General features: G+C 47.3%; 1 protein-coding gene across 4 annotated transcripts in view; it reads right to left on the bottom strand.

The window, feature by feature from the left end:
* polr3e (polymerase (RNA) III (DNA directed) polypeptide E) overlaps window positions 1-15,447 on the bottom strand; it is a 74,897-nt gene that overhangs the window by 6,409 nt on the left and 53,041 nt on the right. For 3 of the 4 annotated variants that reach the window (XM_069905596.1, XM_069905597.1, XM_069905598.1), the window contains 3 exons: window positions 12,343-12,420; window positions 11,482-11,607; window positions 6,597-7,367 (listed from right to left, as the gene is read on the bottom strand). In XM_069905596.1, the coding sequence (XP_069761697.1) occupies window positions 7,311-7,367; window positions 11,482-11,607; window positions 12,343-12,420 (261 nt within the window). In that variant the 3' untranslated portion in view covers window positions 6,597-7,310. Of the gene's footprint in view, window positions 1-3,387; window positions 3,504-6,596; window positions 7,368-11,481; window positions 11,608-12,342; window positions 12,421-15,447 lie in introns of those variants that run through there. The other variant, XR_011347189.1, reaches the window with a different exon arrangement.

Here is a 15,447-nt window from a genome sequence, read left to right as displayed (position 1 = left end):
CTTCTCTGTAGTGTAGAACCACAATAATCAGTTATTTTTTTCAGGACTCTGATTTCAGACAAAGATTTTTCATTGGAAACACGAAGTGCTGATCTCTCTCCAAAGCTGCTTTCTGATCTAATGTTTTTATTAATGAAAACACAAAGCTGGAGAAACTCAGCAGGTCAAACAGTCGCAAAGATAAAGATTTGTAACCAATGTTTTGGGCTTGAGCCCCCTTCATGAGCAAGGTATGAGTAAAATGCATCTTCATTGTGATATAAAGGACACTGTTTGACCTGCTGAGTTTCTCCAGCCTCCTGTTTTATTCTCCCTGAGTACCTTTCTTGCCACGTTTGCTGACTGAGATCTGTGGTGGTTTTATTCCTTGTACCAAGCTAAATGGAGATTGTTATCGGTCCCAATCATTTGGGGTGTGGGTTTTGTATGTAACTGCCTGTAGCCTTCACCTGCTCAAAGCCCTGCTGGTGTGTGGGGATGTGTCTGTATTGTGAGACGAAGAATATTATGGGGCCTGATGATCGTGGTTGTGTGGACTAGAGTGTTTCAGCAGGTTTCCCTGTCCCCTCCAGCCTCTTACAACGAGTGTCTGGGAGAATAATGCTGCAAGCTGAGCTCACGCTGAGTGCTCTAATTAGATTTCTGATCTGTGAGCAGAGAGAAGTGCTAAGTGGATGGGGTGGCGGAGATTCACGGTTCCTTCAGGGCTCCTTTGGGGAAGGGGCAGTGGCTGGGGCTTCATGCCCAGACAGGAGTGAGGTTGTTCAATGCAGGAGGGAGGATCTGAAGTAGTTGGGGGAACAAGGAGGGTCAAAGACAGTGAGTGTGCCAGCACCAGGTGGAGGGGGACTGTGCTTTCCCCTGGGTGCTCCAGATTCCCAAAGAGGTGCTGGTGTGTCAACTGGCTGCTGCAATAAACACACGGAAACACTGGAAGAAGTCAGCTGGTCTTTTCAGCGACTATACAAAGCCAAGATACGTCACCGACATTCAAGGCCTGAGCCCTTATTCAGGGAATGAGCCAGAAGCAGGAATTCAGAAGGTGGCGGCTGGGGGAGGAACCAACAATGAGGTGAGAATTTATCATGTTTATATGAAAGGAGAAGGAATGGAGATGGGGAAGAAGTGGGGGGAAAGCCAGAGAAGTTGATGTTAATGCCATCTGGTTGGAGGGGGCCCAGTCATAAGATGAGGTGGTGTTCCTCCAATTTGCGGGTGGTCTCAGTCTCGTAGTGGACGAGACCAATGTACAGACATGTCAGCAAGGGAATGGGACGGGAAATTGAAATGAGCAGCCACTGGGAGATCCCTTCTATTGGGGTGGACAGAGCCGAGATGCTCAACAAAGTGATCTCCCAGTCTCCAATTTAGAGGAGACCACAGCAGGAGCACCAGATGCAGTAGGTGACCCCTGCAGATTCACGTGAAGTGTTGCTTCACTTGGAAGGATTGTTTCGTGCCCTGATTGTTGGTGTGGGAGGGTGGTGTTGTGGTCTGGTGCACTGACCTCGATCTGGGCGAAGCCAGGCGACAACTCTCAGACACCTCCTTATACTTACCCTTCCAACTGGACCCCACCAAAACTCATCACAGCACTGCATCATGTACTATCTCTGAACTCCTCACTTCCAGTCACCTCCCTCGCACGGCCTTCAACCTTATTGTTTCCCAACCCCTTACCGTTTGTACCTCCTTCCCAAGATCCTCAAATCCAATTGTCCCGGCAGACCCATGTTGTCCGCATGCTGCTGCCTCACTGAATTGGTCTCTGCTTACCTTGATTCTGTTTTCTCGCCCTGGTCCAGTCCCTCCCCACCTTCATCTGGGACTTCATACCAACAACTTTCAGTTCCTTGAACTCAATCTCCTCATGGATATCTAATCCATATACACCTCCATTCCCCATACAGAAGGCCTCAAAACCCCTTGTTTCTTTCTGGGCAACAGAACCAACCAGTTTCCCTCCACCACCCTCCTCTGGCTGACAGAACTTGTCCTCGCCCTCAATAATTTCTCCTTTGACTCATCGCTCTTTCTTCAGGTTAAAGGGGTGGTCATGGGTACCTGCATGAGCCCCAGCTATGCCTGCCTTTTTGTTGGCTACATGGAGAAATCCAGGCTACAAGCCTACACAGGCAGGTCCCATCCACTCTTCCTCGCAACATCGATGCCTTCTTTGGTGCTGTCTCATGTACCCATGATGAGCTTGTTGATTTCATCCATTTCGCTGCCAACTTCCATCCCGACCTCAAATTCACTTGGTCCATCTCTAGCCATGTTCTCCCTTTCCTCGATCTCTTTGTCTCTCAACGAACTCTTGACAGACATCTTCTATAAACCCACCAACTTCCACAGCTATCTCGACTACACCTCTTCCCACCTTGTCAAACCACGTGACTTTCCCTCACTCACCCGCATATCTTTCATTAACCGCACATCTGCCTTGACCCCCTCTACCCCTATGCTCAACAAGGACAGAATTCCTCTTGTTTTCACCTACCACCCCACCAGCCCTCGCATCCAACACATCCTCCTCCACCACCTACTACGTGAGCCCACCACTAGACACCCCTCTCCTCCCTGCCTTCTGCAGGGATTGCTCTTTCTGTGACTCTCTTGTCCACTCCTCCCTCCCCACAAATTGTACCCCTGTGACTGCAGGAGATATTCCACTTGCACCCACACCTCCACCCTCAGCACCATTCGGTGTCCCACACAGTCCCTCCAAGTGAGGGAACATTTCACTTATGAATCTGCAGGGATCACCTACTGCATCCAGTGCTCCCGCTGTGGTCTCCTACATCGGAAAAACTGGACACAGACTGGGAGTTGCTTTGTTGGAGCACCTCAGCTCTGTCCACCGCAATAGAGTGGATCACCAAGTGGGCATCCTTTTCAATTCTCCAGCCCATTCCCTTGCCAGCATGGTTGTCCATGGTCTCATGTACTGCAAGATTGAGACCACCTGTAAATTGGAGGAACAACATCTCACCTTCCGTCTGGGCCCCCTCCAACCGGATGGCATTAATATCAGCTTCTCTGGCTTTCATTAAAATACCCCCCTCCCCCCACTTTTCCCCCAGCTCTGTCTCCCCCTTCTGTCTCCTTTCACACAAACATGATAAATTCTTGCCTTGTCCCTTATCATATCCAGTTAACACCTTCTGTTGGTGTGGATTCCTCTCCCAGCTGGCATTGTCTGAATTCTGAGATTTCCTGCTTGAGGCTCATTCTTTGAAGGACTCAGGCCTGAAACATCGGTGATCTACCTTTGTCTCCTATGGACACTGAAAAGACCAGTTCCGTGCGTTTTACAGCACTTCCTGCTGCCTCTGGAAAAATAACCAACATATGAAAGCCCCCCTCCCTTCCCCCAGTCCCACTCACTTATCTTCCATCCTGGTTGATCAGACACACTAATTGGAAAATGCTCTTCGTTGCACTTCTTCCAGGCTGTTATCGGCCTCTCATTAGGAAAATGATGTTGACCTTGTACTGTCTCTCTATAATAATAGAGAATTATTTTATTGTACACTATCTATGAAGTACACAGTGACTTGTGTGACTTGGCTGGACAGCACAGAGTTTTTACACTAACTCAGTACACAACTCAGACCGACCAGCTTAAACTGAGATGTTAACTGCTGCCATTAACCATCTAGTCTCACTCTATCAGAGATATTCTCTATGTTCCCATAATCAGAATTTATTGGTCATGAAATTTACAGTTTTGAGGCAGGATCATAGAACATTACTATAAAAAAATTAAAATACTAGTGCACGAAATCTGATGGCAGCAGGGAAGAAGCTTTCCTCTGACTTTAGGCTCCTGTACCTTTTCCCCGATGGTAGCAGAGTGAAGAGGCCTGGGTGGTGGGGTCTTTTGAGGATAGAGGCTGCTTTTTTAAGACACCACCTTGTATAGACGTCCTCGATGGAGTGAAGTCTGGTGCCTGTGACGTCGCAGGACGAGTTAACAACCCTCTGGTGTTTATTCTCGTCCTGTGATTTGGCGCCTCCGTACCAGGCAGTGATGCAACCAGCCAGAATGCTCTCCATGGTACACCTGTAGAAATTTGCAAGAATCTTTGGTGACGTACTGAATCTCCACACTAAGTATAGCTGCTTGTGAGCATTCTTCATGATTGCATCAAAGTGATGACTCCAGGATAGATCTTCAGAGATGGTAACACCCAGGAATTTGAGGTTCATGACCCTCTCCACTACTGAGCCCTCAATGAGGACTGGATCGTGTTCCCCTGACTTCTGAAGTCCACAATCATCTTGGTTTTGCTGTCGTTCAGCACAAGGTTGTTGTTGTGACACCACTCAACAAGCTGATTTATCTCCCTCCTGTACACTTCCTCATTCCTCACAAACACCTCTCTTTGCCAGTTCTTATCAAATATGCAGAGTTTCCACCATTTTCAACTGGAGTTCGTCCTCCATTTGATGCTGCTCAGTCTCAGGGGCAATTTGGGGTGGGGGGTGACCACAGTGATACCAAATAAATAAAATGCATGTCTATAATGATCCTGCATGAGCACTTTTAGGTACTGGGTGTTAAGTCACTGAGTAACTGGACCAGGGCAAGATAATTGCTCCCCCTCAGAATCCACACACTTCTTGCAGAGGAAGGTGCTTTGCCAATGTACCAGTTCACAGCCAATCTCTACCAAAAATGCACTCCTGTTTCTCTGCCTGAATTCATTGATAGAACCATCCCGTTACCTCCTCAGGGCCGGGCGTGTTTCCTTGCAGATTACAAAGCCTTGAGCACCCATTGCTTCTCCCAGTCTAGTTTGTCATCTCAACCTCATTGGAAGCATTTCTCATCTTGATCGTAAATCTCTTGTCCAGCAACCTGAGAATATGACCCCCCCCCCACCCCCCATTCTTGTCCTTCCACCTAGACAGAACATCCACCCCCACATTCTGCTCAGATTTCCCCCCTGTTCGACTTTCACCTACAAGCACCTGTCAATAAAATGCAGCAAATGGTCACAAAAGTACCGGTGAGGCCACATCTGGAGAACTGTGGGTAGTTCTGGCCTTCTTACTGAGGAAGGATATACTGGCTTTGGAGGCAGTGCAGAGGGTGTTCACCAGGTTGATTCCAGAGGTGAGGGGGATGGCCTATAATGAGAATGAGTTGTTTGACACTGTACTCACTGGAATTCAAAGGAATGAGGGAGAATCTTTTAAAAATGTATAAAATCATGAGGGGCATAGATTGGAGGCAGGAATGTGGTTTCTGTTAGTGGGGGAGATCAAAGCTACGGGACATGGCCTCAAGATCCAGGGGAGTTGATTTAGGACAGAGATGAGGATTACAAGGATGTTGCTTGGTTTAAAATACCTAGAGTACAGAGAAAGATTGAAGAGATTAGGACTTTATTCATTGCAACGTAGACAGTTGAGATGGGATTTGATAGAAGAGGTGTTTAAAATTATGAAGGGAATAGATAGACTAGATTCAAGTAGACTCTTCCCCCTCAGAGCAGGGCCTCGGTTGAAACAAGAGGACACAAGTTGAAGGTAAGGGGGGGGCAAAATTTTAGGAGAAACATTAGAGGGTGCTTCTTCACAGTGGTGGCTGAATGGAATAATCTTCTGGAGGAAATAGTTGAGGCAGAGTCAGTTCTTTCATTTAAGAGGAGGTTGGATATAGACATGGATAAGAGGGTTATGGGCGGGGGTGATCTAGTGGAGTTGTTTGAGTGAATCAGTGTGGACTTGAAGGGCCAAGATGGCCTGTTTCCATGCCATAAACTGTAATATGGTTATATGATCATGAGATCAGCCACGATCACATTGAATGGTGGGGCAAGCTGGATGGCCGACTCCTGCTTCTTATGTTCCAGGCATCCAGCATTGCAGTAAAATAAACCACCCTGCAACAAATCATCTCCTCCAGCTACTGTAGGAAGTTTCCAATCAGTGGATGGGTGGGAACCCATTATTCAAGCTGACAGTCAGCATTAAGATAGCCACTGTGTGAAGCCATGGGACTTGCATTCAGTGTGGAGGGACCTTGGGAGTCCAAATTCACCGATCTCTCAAAGTCACTGCACAGGTTGATATGATCATTAAGAAGGCCTATGGGACTGGGCTCATTAGGTGAGACCACACTTGGTGTTCAGTTCTGGTCACCTCATGACAGAAAGGATGTGGAAGCAATAGGGTGCAGAAGAGGTTTACCAAGATGTTGCCTGGATTGGAAAAGGGGTCTTATGAGGCAAGGTTAACAGAACTAGAGATGGGAGATGAATTAATAGAGGTCTACAAGAGAGGCATAGATAGGTAGACAGACAACATGTTTTTTTTTTAAACACAAGAGTTGTGCGGACCTGGAATTGCCAGGGGTGGTGATGGAGGCTGGTACAATAGGGGCATTTAAGAGACTCAGAGAGGCACATGGATGAAAGAAAAATAGAGGGGGATGAGATAGGAGGGTTTAGTTTATTATTGTAGGTATATATGGGTCAGCACATTGTGGGCTGAAGGGTCTGTACTGTGCTGTAATGTTCTATTCAATTCCAAAGAACACCATCACATCCTCTCAGTCGGTAGATACACAAATCCCACAGCAGACGTATGCTTCGAAAGCTTTATTTACAGTTCATCTCAGACGAATCACAGCAGCCATACACAATGCCCATGTCCCCTCATCCATAATGTGACCATTTCACTTTAGGATGCAAGTCTTTAAAAAAAACCATAAATATGTTACAGGAAAGAAAATCTACCCGGACTCAACATGGACTGGGTTACAACTCATCAGTATTAACACCCCAGACCATCAAACCATTCCACTCTCTCTGCGATTGTTGGCGGTCACTGGTTAACTGCTTTCATGAGTGAAAACCTCAAGACTGAAGGCCTCTTTAACAAAATAGAATCCAAGCCTTTTGATTAGGTGACACAATCACTAAACTGTCCCTTAATATAAATCATGATCTGCAGTAGCTGGAGATCAAAGATAATTTCAAACAAGAAACGAGGCAATCGATATTCCATGATTCAACAGTTTCTGTTTCAATTTTCCATCCAGCCAAAACTTCAGTTTTAACACAGGATTAAAATTGCTTGGTCCAAGTGTGATAACCCGGGGTTGTAATGAACTGGTTCTCTGTCCCCTTTGCCAGTGTGGGATTGGTGGAGGGGGCGGTGAGCATCCTTCCAGCTGGCGCTGCCCTCGGTTACAACCGGGGAAATCCACGCTAACAGTCACTGCCACTTGGCAGAGCATTATTAGCCCTCGCTTCACTGCCCTGCTCCTGTCACAGCCACAGGGCATTCCACCACCGTCAAGACGGCAGCGTCCCTTTGAGGTACCACATCCCTCCATGACTTGCGCAGCAGTCCTGTGAAAGGAAGAAGAGGTCAGACCGACTGCCACGAGGTTGGGAAAGCCATGCCACCTTTCACCAAGGGGACTGCATAGCCTTTGGCCTAGGGATGGGGAGTTGGAAACTGGAGGACATGGGTTTAAGTTGGGGTGGGTGGGGAAAGAGATATAACAGGAAACTGAAGTGTACCAACTTTACAGAGGGAGGTGGGTGAATGGAATAGGCTGCCATAGGTGGTGGTTGGGGCAGGTACTTTTGCAAATATTTGGATAGATGCATGGATAGGATGGGTTTAGAGGGATCTGAGCCAAACATGGGAAGGTGGGATGAATGTGGGCGAGACATTTTGGTCAGCACGGGCAAGTTGGGCTGAAGGCCCTGTTTCCAAGCTGTATAGCTCTGAAGTCAAGAGATGTTCAAAGTCCCATCGCTAATCAGTGCTGGATAGACAGCACACAAACTGTGCACAAATACTCAGTCCCAGGGGTGGGGGGGGGGGGGTGTGGTAACAGTACAATTGCTCAACAGGTCATTCAGCATCTATGCAGAGAACTGTTGACTGACCATTTCCACCCATGGATGTTCTTTGCCTGTTCAAAGTTCCAGCCTCACAGCTCCAGAGACCCGGGTCAGGAGCTGTCTGTGTGAAGTTTGTACGTTCTCCCTGGGACCGCCTGCATTTCCCCTGCAGGTTGGTGGGTTAATTGGTGACTGTGAATCGGTATGTGGTTGGGGTTTTGAATCTGAGAGGAGTTCATGGGCATGTGGGAAGAGTGGAATGGGATTGGTGAAGGATTAGTTTTCATGTTTAAATTGTCATAAATTTAAAAAAAGTTTAACTTTTATTTATAACATGGTAGGTGCCGATTCTGGCCATTGAAACCTGTGTCGCCCAATTACACACAATTAATCTACAACCCCGTACGTTTTGAACAGTGGGAGGAAACCAAAGCCCCGGAGGAAACCCACGCAGACATGGGGAGAAGCTACAATCTCCTTACAGACAGCCTAGGATTTGAACTTGGGTCACTGGCAATGCAACAGCCACGCAATAACTGTGCTCCTCATTTAGTACCATGAAAAGGGTTCATCTGCGAGCAGATTAACAGGTTATCTCTAACATTCAGAGAGCACAGTTTACCAATTTAGCCACACAATGTGAAAATAGGTTCCTCAACCCTATTTTCCTCGATGACCACCGCGTCCCATCGACGCTCATCCCACCTGACAGCCTTTGGTTCCTATCCATATATCTGTCCAACAATGCAACAGTACTTGCCTCAATTACCTCCTCCGGCAGGCTGTTTTACACACCCACAGAGGGTGGGATTGCAATGAAAAGGCAGATCAATTAGCATTAAAGCAAGGAGCCTGATGGGTATGGGGAAGAAAATCTCTGTCTATTGAACCAGACCTCTCCAGAGATAAAAAGTGTGAAAAAAAAACATAAAATACAGGAAGAGAAAGATAAAGTTACAGAGAAGAGACAGAAGATGGCACCCAAAACAGTGAAAAGAAAACAAGGAAAATCACTGGAGAAGAAAGAAGGCCTTACCTGCACGTCGGAGCAGAGAGCCACCGTGGAGAGGAGTGGCCGATCTCCGGTGTTGGTGAGTCCCCAGAGGAGCGGTGTCCACCCAACTGGTGGACTTCAAAAATGGCTCTCAGAGCCAAGAAGAGGTGCGCAACTGCGCATGCGCAAATAAAAGAAAAGGTTAACGCTGGAGGGAAGGGGACTCAGCTGAGGAGCGGCCAGCTGAGACGCCCAGTATCAGGGCGTTCGGCTGGAGGAAGCAAGCAAGAAAGAAGAAGAGTGGTGAGAAAGAGAATGAGGAGCTGGAAGAGGGTGAGCGGCAACTGGGCGATCGGCAGGGGGGCGACCTGCGGCAGGGGGCCCAGCGCCGGGTCGGCCTGCAGCAGGGGGCCCAGCGCCGGGTCGGCCTGCAGCAGGGGGCCCAGCGCCGGGTCGGCCTGCAGCAGGGGGCCCAGCGCCGGGTCGGCCTGCAGCAGGGGGCCCAGCGCCGGGTCGGCCTGCAGCAGGGGGCCCAGCGCCGGGTCGGCCTGCAGCAGGGGGCCCAGCGCCGGGTCGGCCTGCAGCAGGGGGCCCAGCGCCGGGTCGGCCTGCAGCAGGGGGCCCAGCGCCGGGTCGGCCTGCAGCAGGGGGCCCAGCGCCGGGTCGGCCTGCAGCAGGGGGCACAGCAAGGATACAGATGCAGCTCACCAGAGAAGGATGAAGATACACAGATACAGAGAAGAAAACGACACAGACAGAGAAACAGACACAGATACAGAGGAGGAAGACGACCAAGAATTTCAAAGGAAAGAAGAAGGTAAAATAGAAGGATGAAATTTACATAAAGCTTTTTTTGAAGAACAAATGAGATCAAAGCATCGAGTTGTTCATGACTGAAATAGGGAAAAGAGTAGAAAATGTGGAGGAACAAGAAGCTGCTGTAGAAATGGAGATAAATGATTTAAGAGGGAAGTTGGAAGAGAGCGAAAAAAAATTAAAGAGACAAGATTTATTGTCACAAAAAATTGATGCATTGGAAAACTACCAGTAGGCGAAACAGCATAAAAATAGGGGCCTGAAAGAAGGGTCAGATATGAAGGAATTTATAAAAGGATGGATCCCAAAGGTGCTGGGAATGACAGATTCACATGAAGAAATCGAAATCGAAAGGGTGCATAGAGCGCTAGTTCCGGAACCACCACCACATCAAAAACCGAAATCCATATTGGTAAAATTTCTAAGATATACGATAAGAGAGAACATACTGGAGCAGGCAAGAAAGAAGGTTAGAGAAGACAATAAGCCATTGGAATATAAGGGACAAAAAATATTTTTTTACCCGGACTTAAGCTTCAAACTTTTAAAGAGGAAGGAATTCAACACGGCGAAAACAATCTTATGGAAGAAAAGGTATAACTTTATATTAAGACATCCAGCAGCACTCAAAGTATTCATTCCTGGGGAACAGAATAGTCTGTTCTCGGACCCAAAGAAAGCCCAAGAATTTGCTGAACATTTGCAGGACTGGAGAAGAGAGGAGGAGGAGTGACAAGGAGGATGACGGGCAAGAAAATATACAAAAATATGTAAAAATATAAAGATAATGTATTTATAAAGATTTAAAGATGGATAAGAGAAAGGGAACAAGGAAAAAAGAGAGCTTTGTTATAAATATAGGAAAATAGTGTTCTCTGGGGGGGAGAATAAGGGTCACTGTGAAATCGGATGACGCTTGCGAGTAAGTTCGCAAACCGAATGGAAAGAGGAGTTGTGGTTGTTGTCAAGGGACAAGGGGCAATCCAAGGAGGGGAGGTTCATTTGGGGTTAAAGGGTTATTGCTTGTGGGGATTGTTGGGGTATTTCATGTCTTAAGTGCGTTGTCATATATTGAGATTAAAAAGGAAAACTTAAAAAACTGTAATGGAAAAAAGGGGTTGGAGGTGGTGAAGAGGCGGAAAAGAAGTGGAAATAAAGATATAAGATGGCGATGTTGGACTATATGACTATAAACATTAATGGAATATATAACCAAGTTTAAGTGTATCCCATTGTTACAATGTTTGAAAAAAACCTGGGAATCATATAGGGAACATTACAGAAAGAGCAGGCCTAGGACCACCACCACCTAAAATGATAAGAAGATAAACACGATCAGATTTAATGTGAATAAGTAGATGATACGTCTTTTGTTTGTATTCCTTTTGTATCAAGATATTGTTTTATTGTATTTTATATGTCCAATATTTACTGTTTTTGGAGAGGGGTGGGAAGGAGGAAGGGAGGAAAAAAGAGAAAATGTCACTGTGAATATTTAAAGAGATGCATCTGTAAATATATTGGTTGATATGGTTCATAGTGCGATAAATAAAGAATTACAAAAAAAAGATTGATCTATGTGTCGGCTGTCTTTCCGATTGGATGGCCAGCATGGATGCAATGGGCCAGGGTCCTGTTTCGGGGCTATGACTTGGTCAACGAGGATGGATGGAGAGCAGGAGGTGTCATGGACGCCTCCAAACCCGAGCTAGATTGCTCCAGGCAGGCCATTCAGCCCACGGTATCTGCTCCTAACACAGTGTCTTCACACGATTCCTTCAGACAGTCCATCACCAGTACCTTCAGCACCTTGTCCACATCTGGCTTGCTGAGATTGTCTCCGACATCCTGGCACAGTTTGGACTGGATGACACTCCGACGAACACGGTAATTTTTTGAAAATACCTCCAAGAGTACCCGGCGATGCTGGAACAACAGAAGGCACAAGCATCACTGCAAGACTGTGAAGGCACAGCAGGCCATTCAGCCTATCACATTTGTACTGACCCACTGAGTGACCCTCACACTCTGGCTCCCCGTGCTTGATAACTCGAGCGTAATGCAAGGGTAATACGACAGTGCAGCAGGGTAGTGCTATCCCCAGAGATCTGGCTCAATCCTGACCTCTGGTGTCTCCTTGTGGCTGCTGTGAACTAGGCCTGAATCCAGGGGAAGGTGATGGGCATAGTTACTCTACTGGGAGCTCTATGGATCCCTTGGGGTCACAACCGTTGGGTTTGCTCTCAGTCACTGCATTTCACAGAGTACAATTCCTCATCTCGCCCCTGGTTGCTCTTCTGATTATGGTAAAATCCCCATTACCTGGATTTCAAGCAACCAGCAAAAAAATTGTAGAAAATAGATAGGTAAAAATTTTGAATGTTTAAAATTGGCATTCCCTTACGGCTGGATCGCCATTCCACACAACACGCAATTTTAATCAACTGACAAATCTATTTATCTGGCATATACCAATCCCCAGGGGTGCCGAATACTGGGTTTTTTTTTGCTGTACCTTCAATGTTTTACAAGCTAGGGCTGGGCTACCTCTGCCATCTTCACTGTACCTGGCCTCAGGTGCCTGTTCCCTAACCCTCTGCTTTATTCAGCGCAGGCACAAACATGAGGGAAGAGCGAGACGCTCTGGGCCAACCAACTCACCTGATCATACGAATCCCCGGCCTCCCAAAGTGCAAAGATCTTCTGTTCATCGGCCGAAGCAGTCGCCTGTGGAGGAAACTGAACAAAGAAAAGATGAGAGAGATGCCGCTGTCTAACATGGAAGCCTCAACAGCATAGAACAGCCCCCAAAAGACCACATACAGACAGTAACAGAACCAGACAAAGTAGCGCTGGGGAGGTGGGACACCAGTGGGGCTCCTGACCATAGGCTGGGATAACACTTCCTCCCTCCCAACACACAGCGACAGTCCATTCTGGATACCATTCACATCAGATATTATTTCTCATGTAATATTACACAAAAATGCCTTTGCCTGCTTAAGGCAGACAAAGATTTGCCATTAGCACTGCCCGACGCCCTTTGCAGTCAAAGAAAGAGAAGCAAGAGAGTTTCCTCAGAGACACCGAGTGTCCGTGGGTTCACCTCCAGTGCTCCCGCAGTTGCACAAGATTCCAGTTCGGTTCAAACCATTTGCAACCTAAGCCTAGATCCAAACCATCGACAAGATGAGGAATCCTTCAGGGCCCTCCTTGCCCTCATCAAACAGCACACTGGGTAGAAAGGCAAATTTTCTTTGCAAAAGGACGTCAATAATTCTGTTGTTTTAAAAATGACAATGAACCCTTTAACTGATCCCAATGTTTAAAAATTCTCCAACTGGTCTAGAGGGATTTGAATGTCTTACAGACAAGGTGAGTGAATTAGAACAAATCCCATCAAGTTTCTTGCAAGTTAACAGATTCTCTTTGAAGCATCATAGAAGTGTTGGTCTGTAGACCAGCAGGGACAGATGTTCTATACAGCCAGCAGGGAGGTTCCTTGGAGACTTTTATCCATCAGAAACTCCTGGAATATCAGGAAACTGCTCCATACCAGAGGACACAGGTTTAAGGCGAGAGGTTTAAAAAGAAGCTGAGGGGGGTAACGATTTTTTTTTATTTATAGAAGGTGGTGGGGGTATGGGGCAGACGGGTAGAAAGAGGAGGAGGTGGTTAGGGCAGGGACTGTAGTAATGATTAAGAAACGTTTGGACGGATCCACAGAGAGGATGAGTTTAGATGAATACTGGCCAAATGCAGGCAGGTGGGATCTCTTGGTCAGTGTGAGGCTTGGGCCGGAGGACCTGTTTCTGCTGAGTGACTCTATCAGAATCAGTGGTGAGCGTGGGGGCCTCCTCCCAGATGAGCGGTTGCCAGAGGATGGCTCCATTGCATTGAGCACTCGTATCCAACAGGGGGCTGAACTGGTCTGCCTCAGGCGTGGCGATTAATTTGTTGATCTAGCTCCATACCGTGGGATGGCACTGCTGGTACTCTGGCCAACGGATAATGTTCTGGCCAGTGCTCATGCCCCAAACCACCTTCCTCTGGTTTTCTTTGTCTTGGGGATAGGAGCAGGAGTCTTTGTATTGTAGTACAGTGTGACACAGTATCATTGATCCAGATTCCGGTTAAAATGAGGTCATCTACTAGCAACCTCTGTGGGATTAGGCCCACACTCTCACCACTGATACTGATAAGTCACATAGTGTGGAAACAGGCCCTTTGGCACAACTTGCCCACACAGTCCAAAATGTCTCCCCCACACTCATCCCCCATCCACACCAGTCCCACCTGCCTGTGTTTGGCCTACATCCCTCGAAATCCATTCTCTCCAACATTACAATAATACCTGCCTCAACCATCTGTGGCAGTCCGTTCCTTACACCCAACACCCCTGGGTAAAATTTACTCCTCAGATTCCCTCACCCTTCACCGTAAACCGATGTCCCTGGTTACCGTTTAAGGCCACGCACTGGGGCTGACATATACTGGACCTCTGGCTGCCAAGTGGTCGTGGCCAAGGGTAGTGCAATCTCCAAGTTTGATGCCTCCAGGATAAGGCAGCAGAGGGCAGGCAGGGAGGTGACACAACCTCCATGGTTGCTGTGCAAACAAACAGATCCCCGGGAATCTGAGGAATGTGCCTTGAAGCCTGAGACTGTCCAACACTGGGACTCGGGAGGAACCAGGGAGATTCTGCTCACTAACCAACCAGAAAGGAAAGCAAACATATAATTTAAGATCTGGATTTAGGATTAGCCAAAGGCTGTATTTATGGCCTGTGTCATTATTTGGATACAGAGTAGCTGCAGCTCCTGAATCCTCCCACAGTTTGAAACCCCCAGGTCTGTGGAAAGAACACCACCCACACATCTGACAGCATCACCATGCACCAGTCAGTAATCATATGGAACTCTCTCTGTACTTCGTGCTTACGTCATGGGGTAATTCTGAAACAGGGCTTCTGCTAAACGTAAAAGCCCTGAATACTTTGAAACTGCAGATGCTGGAATCTCAATCGAACAGTTAGTATCTGGAGAGGCTCAGCTGGTCAGGCAGCATCCAGGGAGAGAGTTGGGTCCCTACCAGAAAAGCTGAGTGATCACGTCTCCCCGTGGAGACTGTCTGACCCACAGACCCCTCCAGCTTCTTGGTGTCTGCATGGCCTTCTCCAACCTTCAGTGGGCGGGAATCATGGCAGAACAGGCATGGACAAGACAAATGCAGGAACAAACGGCAGTATGTAAAAACATACACACTGTTTCTCACATGTGCACGCCCTCACCCACAACCCTTCTAGGCACCATCAGGTTGGGACAATAAGAAGCAGGAGTAGGACATTAGCCCATGGAGCCTACTCTACCATTCAATGAGATCATGGCTGACCTGATCATAAGTTCATCTCCACCAACTTGCCTTTTCCACAAATCCCTTAATTCCCCTACTATGTAAAATCTATCTAATCATGTCTTAAATATATTTACTGAGGTTTCAATGGGCAGCAAATTCCAGATTCACCCCTCTCTGGGAAAAGTAGTTCCTCCTCATCTCCATTTTAAATCTAGTACACTGAATCTTGAGGCCATGTCCCCTCGTTCTGCTCTCCCCCACCAATGGAAACAAATTACCCATCTCTATCTTATTTATGCCTTTCATAAGTTTACATAGCTTTATAAGATCCCTCTCGTTCTTCTAAATCCTAGCGAGTGCACTCCCTCATCTCTTTAATCAACCTGGTTAACCTCCTCTGCTCTGCTTCTA

This window comes from Narcine bancroftii, chromosome 12, assembly GCF_036971445.1.
Source record: "Narcine bancroftii isolate sNarBan1 chromosome 12, sNarBan1.hap1, whole genome shotgun sequence".
Lineage (NCBI taxonomy): Eukaryota > Metazoa > Chordata > Chondrichthyes > Torpediniformes > Narcinidae > Narcine > Narcine bancroftii.
Note: the sequence above shows the minus strand (reverse complement) of the source record. Positions and strands in the feature narration are given on the sequence as shown.